Genomic DNA, 12,424 nt, shown 5'->3' with positions numbered 1-12,424 from the left:
GAAATGGTTGCCATTCCTCCTCCTCCCGCCCCAGCTCAGTCTCCTTCAGAACAACTTACAGCCATTTCCCCTGAGGTTTTTCCGCTCTCTCCCCAACTCAAACAACCGTGGTGCTGGAAGGGTAGCCCCAAGCAGGGGCAGGGCTGCTCCTGGCACCACCCCAGGACTGCGGAGTGGGCCCAGCCCTTCTGACTCACAGCCACATTCCTGATCCCACCTTCCTAGCTCTGCCTCTGCCCAGTGCCCACAGCTCAGTCCTCACCCCACTCCTGATGCCCTAATTTGTTGCCTCTGTGGTCCCCCGCCTTGCCTTTTTTCCTCATAGGTAACCAGAGCACGCTTTCAAGTTGCCAGCCCCACCACACCCTCTTCTGCTTGAAACTCCCCAATGGCTTCCCATAAATGCAGTGATTTTAGCATCAAGGTTGAGGGAGAAAAAGTTATGTAAGATTAGTGATGACCAGGTTACAAAAAAAGCAGAATTCTTCCTGGTAAAAATAACATCATCAAAGGGGATCTGGGGCTGATCCAGAGGCTTGTGAGGTCTCTGAGGGAGCCGGGCTGCAAGCACCCTGGGTGAGGGTGGGGTGGGGTGGGCAGGAGGAAGAGGCTGGGGTGAAACCACGGCATGCAAATGTACTGAGATGGGGCTTTGGGCAGGTCTGACAAGCTGCCAGGAACTAGGCTTAGCCATCCCGCCAGCCAGCCGCTCCTACCCGCCAGCCCTCTGGCTGAAGTTTCTTTGGCTTCCTGTGGGAGGGACTGTGGGGAAGGTGGGGAGAGGCCTGGACCTCTGAGCTCATCCCTGGCCCTCCCTTACGCCCCCTGGTGGGTGTCTACTGCACAAAAGACAGGGTGCAAGTGCCCCTTGGGCAGGTGCAATACGCCTGGATGTCCCCTCACATCTGACAGCCCTCTCTCTCCTGGCCTTTCCCTTTGTAAGTGGACCTCAGCCTCCCAGAACTGGGCTCATCACACTCCTATTTCCGACACACTCTCATCACTGTCCCAGGTGGGGCCACTTTAATTGGGTTATTTGTGAAGTATATTTGTTTACATTAATGAACTCAGAGATCTAGAACTTTACCAGTATGTGTATCTATCTTGTGCTCCTCCTTATCACATATCCTGTCCTCCCCCACCCCCAGGGATAATCACTTCTCTAAACTTTCTGTTTATCGTTCCCTTGCTTTTTAAAATAAAATTTTAGGACCTCCCTGGTGGTGTAAAGGGTTAAGTCTCAGCACTATAAAGCTATTGCCAGCCTCTGCAGCACGAGTTCGATCCTGGACCAGGGAGCTACTCACATGGCACGGCAGACCTCTCCTGCCTCCCTGGCTGCTCCCCTCAGCAGTGTATTTCAGTCAGTCTGCCTGTTCTGTTCTCCACTCTGTCTCTGGTGAACCCTCTCACCCTCCCGCGCATCTGGCCTGTACCCCGGCTCTTGTATGCAAAAATAAATAAATCTTAAAAGAAGATAATTTTATTACTCTATCAGTCAGGATAAGCCAGGCTATGCAGCTGTAACAAGCAACTTCTAATCTTCGTGGTTTCACCCAACAAAGGTTTGCTTCTCACTCAAGCTATGTGGCCAGTATAGATGGACTCTGCCCCACAAAGACCCCAGATGGTGCTGCTGCCATCCTCTGGGCCGAACAGGCAACGCTAAGTTCTGAGCTTTGCTTTGGCAGCAGGGAGAATAAGGACCACACACCAGTCTCAGAGGTTTCTGCCCCAAAGTGATTGTGCACTTTGGTGAGATTTCATGGGCCAAACTCTTCCCATGGCTACCCTACATTTCAAGAGGGCACAGACCTGGAAAGAAAGGCGATCTGGAAGTCTTGTTGAGGGGGGTGCTGTTGCCACAACCATGTTGCTGGATGTAATGTATAATATATCACGATATGTTTTTTGATTTTACTTATTTGTGAAATTTATAGGAAGGGGTTATGTGATCTGTTGAGATTTACTTTTTTACTCATATGTCACTAAAATTCATTCATGTTGTTGTATGTCGTAGCCACGGTTTCTTCCATGTCTTGCAGTCCTGGGTCCCATGGACAGGTTATAAACCCATGGATCCCCCTTTCGGTCGCTGCGCACCGACTTGCAAGGTCGTGAAAAAAGGACTGCTTGGGTTGCCGCCATTTCGCCCGCCTTCGGTCTCTGCGTCTTTCGCAGAGCTCCCGACTGCGCCATGTTGGGACAGAGCATCCGGACATTCACGACCTCTGTGGTCCGTAGGAGCCACTATGAGGAGGGCCCAGGGAAGAATTTGCCATTTTCTGTGGAAAACAAGTGGCGGTTACTACTTATGATGACTGTGGACTTCGGTTCTGGATTTGCTGCACCTTTCTTCATAGTAAGGCACCAACTGCTTAGGAAATAAGGACGTTTTAGTTCATCCATGAAACAGATATGAAGAGGATCATTTTAAGAAGTGCGATTTCTTTGAAAAGTCAAACTCTCAAACTCAACGTACTAAATATGTTTGTAAATAAACTTATGGCATGACTCCCTAATGCCTCTTCTCTGAAAAAAAAAAAAAAAAAATAAAATAAACCCATGGATCCATTTTCCTTCCAAGCGGCATTTGGACTGCCTTGATTTTTTAAAAAAGTTTTTTTTTTTTTTTTTTTTGTTACAGCCTCTTCTTGAAATATCATTTGGATCTCATCTCAACTTCATGGGAAGGTGGGGGCAGCTTCTGCCTCAGTCTTCAAGGTCCCGAAGCCAGGCAGTTGCCTCTCAATGGAGGCAGCCCTGCCATTCTTCCCACCTTCCCCTGTCTGCCCCACCTGCCCCGTCTTCCCCATCTCCTCCCTGTCCTCCCCAACGACAACCCTGTCCTCCCACCTGGCCCCTGGCCTCCCACCGTCCCCCCGTCTTCCTCGCTTCCCCTACTGCAGATCAACAAGCAAAGACTCAACACTGCCCTGTGTGCAGCCACTTCAACGCCTTGGAGCGCTTGTCTTGCAGCAGGAGGCAGGGCCGTTCCACGGGGCTGGGTGGCTGGGTCATTCCCTCCTTTCCCCCAATATACATTAAGCTTAGATTCTGAACCATGCACTGGGCTAGAGAAACAAAGAGTCGTTAATTTACAAAGCAGACATTTCTTTCTTTTTTTTAAAAGATTTATTTATTCATGCATACAAGAGCTGGGGTACAGGCCAGAAATGCGGGGGAGGGGGTGAGAGGATTCCCCAGAGACAGAGCGGGGAACAGAACAGGCAGACTGACCGAAAATACACTGCTGAGGGGAGCAGTGGGCGAGACAGGAGAGGTCTGCTGCACCATGTGGGTAGCTCCCTGGCCGGCCGGGGATCAAACTCGTGCTGCAGAGGCTGTGGATTGCTTCATAGTGTGGTGCTTAACCCCTTGAGCCACCAGGGAGGCCTGCAGGCTTTTATTTCTTTTTTGTCTACCCAAATCTGTGAGGCTGGAGTCATGAACAACGGGACCTGCCTTCAAGGAGCGCACACTCAAGATCAGGGTCCAGGGACACAGACACGGTGCTTGGTGGCTGCGCTGTCAGGTGTGCTGGTGCCGTGACTGCCCCATGAGGATTCAGTCCAAGTGCTCTGAGTTATACATTGTGTGTCTGTCTCTCTGTCTGCCTCTACCTGCCAGCCACTCTGTCCATCTGTCTATTGGATGTGATTTTATTCCGCAGCCTTACTGGAATAGAACAGGACACTGGATCTGGAAAGGTGGATTATCATTTTTATGGATCATAAAGTTCCTTAGCTAATATCTATGCTTTATATTCTTCTAGTTGGGGCCACTTAAAAATTCCCCTAGAGAGATGTGGTAGCTACAGCTTTTAGCTGCTCTTTTGATTTTCTCCAAGTCTTTGTCTTCTTTTTTTTTTTTCTCAGTTGCCGGGGGACCAAAATATCACTGCATTCTCTTGGGAAGTTAATATTAAGCTTGGCCCTACTGTTCGAGCAATGCTTTCACGGCTGTTGAGCCGTGGCTCACATTTGAATCCAAAATCCTAGGGACGCAACCCAAATTCTGTCTCTGATCAGCGATGTAGCTTATTGCTGCGATAATTAAGAATACCTATGGGAAGTTACGCTGAAGACGTTGCTGTGATGTCTTGAGCTGTCCATCCAGCCCCACTTCAAGAAGGTGGTACCATCCCTGCACCCCACTGTACCCACAAGTAAAGCAAATCAGCAGGGGAACCTCAGTGAGGGTGTCCCAGGAGAGGTGGGTGCCCAGAGGATGGTGGATCTAACCGTGCTATGCGGGAAGTATGGTGGGGAATGCAGAAACATGGTGCCACATCACGGGACTATTAAAGGGCCAGCTGGCATTAGCCAGGAAGAGACGGGGAGCTGGAAGTCCAGGCCAAAGAACAGTAGGTGCAAAGGCCAGGGTGGGGCAGGACACAGTGCCTCTGCAGGAGGCAGCGAGCAGCTTGCAGTGGCTGGACAGAGGGGCAGCACAGGGGGAGAGGGACATGACATGCCTGCACTCAGCAAGATTCCTCATTTCCCCTCACTCTAGGCACAGGCGGTAGCAGGATCTTGCATGGCCATGTAGGATAGATTGATGTTTTGTATTGCAGCAAAACACATAGAACATGAAGTTTACCTTTCAACTATTTTTAGGTGTACAATTCAGAGGCATTAGGTGCAGTCCCAGTGTTGTACTCATTTCAAGAACTTCTGCATCTCCTAAACAGAAACTGTTTCCAGAAGTCACGCTCCCCTCCCCACACCCCAGCCCCTGCATCTTCCACCATTTCGCTCCCTCTCTGTGAATCTGCCTTTGTCCTTTTATGTCTGGCGCTCTTCACTTAGCACGCTGATGGCAAGTTTCACCCACGTTGTAGGACACATCAGAATTTCATTTCTGCTTAGGGCTGAATGCTATTAGCCCAGGGTGGAATTTCGACGTTCCCTGGGAAGCACCGGTTCGCTGGGGAGTTTTCGGGTCCAGGGAGAGAGGGGCACCGGCCATCAGGCTCTCCCATGCATGTGGGAGGGAATGGCGAGGAGGGCAGGGCCTGCGGAGCCTTGACAGCGGGTCAGGAATGACATTCTGATCTTCCATCCCAGGTCTCACCTCCCCAGGAAGGGTAACTTCCCCTCCGAGCCTCAGGGCCCTGTCTGTCTTCCAAACGTCCGCAGCTGAGCCACACCATCTCTGCTCTAGCCACTTGGCAGGTGGGGCTGTGCCCCAAGGACTCCAGGACCTTCAGGCCTGGCTCCCAGTTTCCACTTGTCACAGCCCAGCGGGTGACGAATGTCTCAGGGAGTTGGGGCTCAGGCGCAGGGTTGCCCACAGACATCTACGGCACCTGCTTTCTCTCCCAGCCCTGGGGCTGATCAGACCCCACCCTCCAGCCTGACTGCCACCCCCAACACACTGGGCGGGTTTCATCTCTGGCGCTGGGCTTGGAGGAGGTGGAACAAGCCCCAGGGGTGTGGATAACAGGGTTATAATCCAGCGGGATGAGACTGAGCTCTCTGGAGTCTCATAGCATTTTTCCAGCCCCGGCCACTTTATTACCATATCGCTGAGTGATGGGGCTCGGGGGAGTTGTGGTTCTAGCAGCCGCTCCTCCGCTCGCCGCTGGAGCCCCGCTTGCCATTGATCAAGCTACAATTGGGCTGAGCCAGTGCCTGAGTGCCTGCTGCTTCCCGCCCCCTGTGCTGTCCTCCTCAGTCTCCTCTCTCTCCCCCTCCTCAGAATCCCCTCTGGCCCGTGGAGAGGCCCTTCCCAGTGCCCACCGGCCTGGGGGCTGTGGGGAGCCGAGTCACCCCAGAGGGGCAGACTTGGGCTTCAGTCTCAGGGATACTTTGTCTTCACTGTGTGACCTTGGGGCTGGGTTTCCTTCTTAGCACAGTAACCGGGTGGGGAGAATTGTGCTCTGAGATTTCTTCCTTGACTCTTCCATGACTTACTATTTTTTCAAGATTCCCAGCCAATTGTATGGTGTTTCCTTCCAAGACAGCGACAGCATGAAGGAGTCGGGTGCACAGGGGTGACCGTGCAGGCTGGCCCCGCCCGGAACCCGAGGCCATGAGGGCCTCCTCTTCCTCCAGGAAACCTGGCACTGGCCCCACGACCCAGGCTCAATGGGCGATAGGCCTGACAGGCCCCCTGTGATCAGAGCATGTGGGAGACCTACAGGCCATCCCCATTCAGTAGGTGGGGAGCAGCCCACCCAGGGAGAGAGGTGTTGGGACAGACCAGCGCAGGGTGCAGACGCCAGCTCCAGCCTGCCTTGCTTAGGCTAACGGTGCCTACCTCATACGGCCGCCGGCCGCCGTGTTCTGGTCGCTCTGGGGAAGGACATTTCACAGATGAGGGGATTTACCAGTCTATAGTTTTATAACCACAATATTGGGCCAAGTGATTCTAGTGAGCCGTCGCCAATGATTTACCTTTCTTCCCAAACAGGTGGAGACAGTAACTAAAGAATGACTGGGCCTCGTTTTAAGCAGATCCGAAGAACAATTGTTTTCTTCACAAGCGCCTTTTCCCTGTCTACCTGGAAAAGTGTCTCTGGCCTGTCAGTCAGCCCCTTCCTACCCTCTGCCTGTGGAGGGGAGCCGCAAACATCGGGTGATAGAGACCGACCACAGCTCTCCCTGGTTGTAAGGTCTATCATATGTCCCAAGGGAGAGTGAGGGGACCTGGGCTGTTTGGTGGGCCCCCAGGGGAGTTGGGGTTCTCACCTCTGGCTTCTCAAATGGGTCTGGATGGGTCCCAAGAAGGAGACTCCAAGGAAAGACATTTCATAATCTCCCTGCAAATTGGGGGTGGTCTTGGGGGGACATGAGAAAAACCGGAGTGGTGGGGGACAGAGATAGGCTCTTGTCTGTAGCAGTGCCAGCAACCATTGTATGAGTGCAGATAAGGCCTTGCCTCTCCCCCCAGGGTGGCAACCCCATCCTCCCCATCCTCAGTGGGTGTTGAGAGGATAAAAATGAGGGAGGCGGGCCTCCCCTGGTGGCACAGCGGTTGAGCACTGGGCTGCGAAGCTGCCCGCAGCCTCTGCAGAGCCGGTTCGATCCCTGGCCACCGGGTGAGGGTCCCACATGGCGCGCAGACCTCTCCTGCTGCCCGCTGCTCCCCTCAGCAGTGTATTTCTTCACTCTGCCTGTTCTGTTCTCCGCTCTGGCTCTGGTGAATTCTCTCACTCTCCCGTGCTTCTGACTATACCCAGTGCTTGTATGAATAAATAAATAAATCTTTAAAAAAAAATGAGGGAGGCACCCTAAAAGTATTTGGCAAGGCTCTCTACCCCCACACCCTGGCCAAAACATTCAGCCCCTATGTAGATTCCATCATCAAACCTGAAGAGCAGGTCACGTGAGTAGGGTGACCCAGACAAACCACAGCTGTCCAAGACAGGCAGAGTGAGAGTTTCCACAGCATGGAAAATTGCAACTCTGCAGAACAGATGTGATCAATGAAATAATTGGACTGTTGGTGATTATTTAAAATCATTTCTATTTTTAATAAATTCACTTAAGTCTATATATTTACTTTTAAATGTTGTTTTTGCTGCATCTCACAAGCTATAAGTTGTACTTATAACATTTAGTGCCACTAAATAGATATACCGACTTATATGTTTTTCTAACAAAGTTCAAGAGTCACTCAAATATCTCCTTAAAAAGAGTGTTGTTTAAAATTTTATGCTTTTGGGGCCTCCCTGGTGGTGCAGGTGGTTAAGACGTAACCTGTGAAGCCATCCGCGGCTACCGCAGCACGAGTTCAATCCCTGGCCAGGGAGCTACCCACATGGTGCAGCAGACCTCTCCTGTCTCGCCCGCTGCTCCCCTCAGCAGTGGATTTCAGTCAGTCTGCCTGTTCTGCTCCCCACTCTGTCTCTGGTGAATCCTCTCACCCCCCACACCTCTGGCCTGTACCCCAGCTCTTGTATGCATAAATAAATAATCTTTAAAAAAATTTTATGCTTTTTAAAAACCACAATAGTAGTGATGATGATGTTATGGTCATTGCCTCAGTTGACCTTCTTTTCCAACTTTTTTCTGTGCTCATTTTTTTTTTTTAAGATTTATTTATTTATGCATACAAGAGCTGGGGTACAGGCCAGAGGGGGGTGTGTTGGGGGTGGTGAGAGGATCCACCAGAGACAGAGTGGGGAACGGAAAAGGCAGATTGACTGAAATACACTGCTGAGGGGAGCAGCGGGCAAGTCAGGAGAGGTCTGCTGCACCATGTGGGTAGCTCCCTGGCCAGGGATCGAACTCATGCTGCAGAGGCTGCAGACAGCTTCATAGTGCTGATGTTTAACCTCTTGCACCACCAGGGAGGCCCCTCACTTTTCACTTTATTGAAGTAAATCCCTTAAGAATTTTTTCAGTGAAGTTCTCTTGGATAAAACTCTCCTCATCTCTATATGTTTGAAAAAGTTTTATTTTGTTTTAAATCTTGAGTAAACGGTTTGGACCCTCCATTTCTTTACTCTCGTGCCTTGAAGCACTAGCACCGCAGTTTTTAGGCCTCTTTCCTTGTTGTTGAGACGTCTGTGTGTCTTGTCAATTCTTTGGTAGATGGCAGGTCTTTCCCCTCTGGTCGCCGTTAGGTTTCTCTCTTTTTGATGTTCTGCAGCTGTGCTACCATGTGCCCAGGTGCGATTTAGCTGCTTGTGTGATGCCAGATGTTCAATGTTCACATTCACCCTAAGAACATACCTTTTCCTTTAATTCTAGGAAATGATCTGCTTTTATATTTTTCTCTTCATCCCTTGATTTCTGCTCCTGGAACGCCTATTAGCTAGTTGTTGGAACCTCCCAATTTACCTTCTGTTCTTCTTAATGCTGTGTTCTATGTAAATTCCTTAGTGGTGGTTTCCAATTCACTACGTTTCTCCAGCCACGTAGAGTCTAGGATTTATTCAATTAATGAGATTTCCCCCCCAATGCTTTTTCATTTCTAAGATTTCCAGTTGGTTCTATTTCATGTCTGCCTATTCTTAAACATTTATGCTTATTTTTGTTTCATACTTTCTTGGTCTTTTTGCAGATGCTATCTTTCCTTCAGTTTTTAAAGGCTTCTGAGCAGCCTTATGTGTAGTCATTTTAGAATTACTCTCCTATTTATTGTGTCTGTCCTAGGTTCCCCAGCTGCTGATTTTGCTTTAGCACCAATCTTTATGTGTTGTGAAATTTTGCTCCACTTGCTCCACTGAGTGGCTTTTCCTCTGTCCTCTTGTCCCCGCAGCTACTGGTCTTTTAGTTGCTTCCTCAGTGCCCTGAAGTCCAAATGCAAAACCAGGTCTTAAAGATTTTTTTTGTTATTGTCTAAAATTTTGGTTTTATGTCTTTTTAAATAATCTCCTCAGGGCTCTCATCCCTTGTGACTTTGTAGGGATTACACATCTAGTGCCTGAGCCGCCACACAGCTTTGCTGGGTCAGCTTTCTCTGGCCTCGCTGGGTTAGGTCTTATTCTTTTTAATTTTTTTCCTTAAAAATGTTCTCTGTCACTGTTGCAGGCTTGTGGAAAGTGGAAGGGGTCGGCAGCGGGGCCACAGAACATTAATTCAGAGAAACATCTGACCTAGCAGTCCACTTGTTTTAGCTATTAGGACACGAATATCATTAAACTATGGCAACTTTCTCCCTAAATGTTGCACAGCCAGTGCCAAGGAGCCTAGCCGTTCAGGGCTGATGTTGCAGGTTTAGCCCACCCAGGTGGTAAGCTCCGAGCACCAGGCTGGAGTGTCCTGGCAGCCACTCTGCCAGCTCTCCCTGGTTAAGAGCGAGCGCTCTTGGGGCCTCAGCTTTCCCATCCCCCCTGCAAGGTGCTCCACATCTGCCTCATTCTGTGTCCCCTTTTATTGGTCCCTGCTGTTCTCTGCAAGGGGGTAAACCGGGTAAACCTTGAGCCTTGGATTTTTCGGCTGCTGCCCTGACCCTTGTCCTCCCTCGTGCTCCGTCCTCTTCTCCTGGCTCGTGGACTCCCTGGCATGGGGACGTGGGCTTGTAGAGACCCTGGAAACCAGGACAGTAACACTCCCTGGCCAGAAGCCCAGACACCTGCACACCTTTATGGGTATGATTTTTTAAAACATAGGTGAGCTGGTAGCTGTTCTGTATTACACATTACATAATCAACATTTCCTCTTGTCGTTGCAAATTCTTCAATGCTTCAAAGCTTCTTCCTCCCATGCACTCAGTCTTTTCCCGAGTGTTGTTGCCAGTTACTCCCAATTAGACACAAAATGAGGCCCAGAGCTCTGGCCTCACTTTTGATGGCGTTTTCAGGAAAGACCCCAGAAGTGAATGAAAAGGTGAAAATTGAAGCCCTTGCTGTTGCTCGCTGTCTAGGGTGGAAACTGAATCCTCCTGACATTGGCTTCTCGGCTGCCTTCTCTCGCCACCTACCCCCACCCACAGCTCAGCTCCTGACTTTCTCAGGAAACCTCTGGCAGGGCCCCATGCAGAGAAGAAAGTGCCTGAGAGAGTGGGGAGGCCTCTGGCTCCCGGTGCGGTCCGTGTGCTACAGGAAGTGAGGTCGGACACCCCACAAGGGCCGGCTCCTGTGGTAAGTAGCGCGCCTCCTGAGGTTCCTGCGGGACTACTTGGCACGTGTTCATAATCCTTGCAAACTAAGCTGCGAGGTAGAGGCTCTACTGCCCCATTTTCCAGAGGAGACAGCTGAGGCTCAGGTCCACTGAGCAGTGCTTCTCAACTGCAGTCTGCACGGGAATCACCCAGGATCTTACCAAAACACGAAGGAGGGTCTGGTGATCTGGGTGGGAAGCCAAGTTTCTGGCTTCTAATAGGTGAGGTGGATGCTGCTGGCCGGCCCCAGGGCCTCACTTGAGTAGGGCTGTGCCAGGGAGTTCGGCCAAGCGCCACGCGTCCTCAGTGCTGGGAGCGGAGCTCAGCCTCTAACTCCAAAGCCCGCGTGCTGCGGTCCCCACCCCCCAGGCCGCAACCCCACCGCGCTCTTCACGGGAGACCAGAGAGTTGGGGGCTTCACTGGGGGGAGAGGAGGTTTCTTCCGGGCCCATCCCCTTCCTCCAGGCTTCATTGGGAAGCGAGGGACGGAGGGAACGTTGAGGTGAGAGGAAAGCACCCCAGTCGGGCAGTGTCAGTGGGTCTGCTGGAAAAATTAATTTTTTAATTAAAAACATCTTTTTCTCCCCCTCCTCTTTCTCCTTTGCTTTAATGTCTCAGTCTGGAGTAATTATGAGTCGCTCTGGGGAGACCGAACCTTAGAAAAATTGTTGGCGCGACTGGCAAGGAATTTATCTGATTAACTTGGGCTCAGCTTTGAAAAGAAGCAAAAGGGAAGTAAAAAGCAAACGGGAGGAGGGGCGCACAGGATTCCTCTTTTCCTTCTGGCACAAAACTTAATCACCTTGCGCGGGAGGCCTGCGGGCGCCTGGCGGCTCCACGGGGCAGGTGGAGGGAGGGCTGAGCGCACCCTTCTACTTCCCTCCCAGGACTCCCACCGCCCTTACCCACCGGTCTCCTCCAGCCCCCCGGCCCCCGCCTAGCTCTCGTAGCTTCTTCTGACGGTGGTGTTATTGCAGATGCCTGAGAAGCAGAACAAGAGGAGAGGGCCCGGTTCTAGAGGTTATTAAATGAGGACCTTCAAGGGGTGCCCACAGGGAGCGAGGGGCCGGGGAACTCCCGGAGGAAGCGAGGCAGTGTAAGGCCTGACCCAGGGAGCCTGAAGGGCACCGGAGTGGCTGGGAGGCTCAGTGGGCTCGTGTTCCTGGCTCTGCCAGCCCTTGGCTGTGGGCGGTCACCCCAAAGCCATTTCCCTGTAAGGTTCTCTCCCCCACAAGGGCAAGTCTCCAGGGGAGGGCAGCTTCCTTGTTCACAGGCAGCACTCACAGCCCCTGGGGGACAAACACACGGGCCTCAAAAAGTGAGGCACCAGGAGCCCCTATTTCGGATGGCCTGGAGGAAGAGGCCAGTGGGCTTGGCGGGAAAAGGGAGGATCCATGTGTGGTTCAGGAGGGAGAGTTGATTGGACTTGGTGAGTGGGTGAATGAGGATGTGATGGAGTGTGAGGTGACAAGGGAGCTTTTGGGCTACGGGGGTGGGTGATTGGATAGCTGGGTAGTTCCGGGCTCTATATGGGCACCTGGAAAGAAGCTAGAGCTGGTGGGGGCAGGGGGAGGAGGGTGATGTGTGTCTCACCTGGACATGATAGGGGTCCCGGAGGAGGTAAGAAGAGGCAGCTGGGTGTCCCACATTGGAGCTGAAATGTGTGTGGAGGTGGGCGAGGGTGGGGGTGGTATGAACGGGCAGTGGGGAGAGAAGAGGTAAAGCAGAGAGCCCAGGAGGCCCCCACAAGTGGGGTCTGGCGGAGGACAGGTTGCCCAGGGGCAGCTTGAGAAGATGGATCCCAAAAGGCTGGCAGAAAAGCGGAGACTGGAGTCTCCAAGGCCACTGTCCCATCCTCGGTCTCAGG

General features: G+C 51.7%; 1 protein-coding gene across 1 annotated transcript; it reads left to right on the top strand.

The window, feature by feature from the left end:
• The first annotated feature begins 2,114 nt into the window (after positions 1 to 2,114).
• On the top strand, positions 2,115 to 2,529 carry LOC119237880 (cytochrome c oxidase subunit 7C, mitochondrial-like). Its single transcript, XM_037501721.2, has one exon. The coding sequence runs from the start codon at positions 2,198 to 2,200 to the stop codon at positions 2,387 to 2,389; it is 192 nt and encodes a 63-aa protein (XP_037357618.1). The 5' UTR covers positions 2,115 to 2,197; the 3' UTR covers positions 2,390 to 2,529.
• Positions 2,530 to 12,424: the final 9,895 nt, after the last annotated feature.

This window comes from Talpa occidentalis, unplaced genomic scaffold (assembly GCF_014898055.3).
Source record: "Talpa occidentalis isolate TD23 unplaced genomic scaffold, MPIMG_talOcc4v2.1 talOcc4.11, whole genome shotgun sequence".
In the NCBI taxonomy this organism is placed as follows: Eukaryota; Metazoa; Chordata; class Mammalia; order Eulipotyphla; family Talpidae; genus Talpa; species Talpa occidentalis.
Note: the sequence above shows the minus strand (reverse complement) of the source record. Positions and strands in the feature narration are given on the sequence as shown.

Excerpts from the sequence above, each read along its gene's own strand:
- LOC119237880 (XM_037501721.2), top strand. The coding sequence starts at position 2,198 with ATGTTGGGACAGAGCATCCGGACATTCACGACCTCTGTGGTCCGTAGG.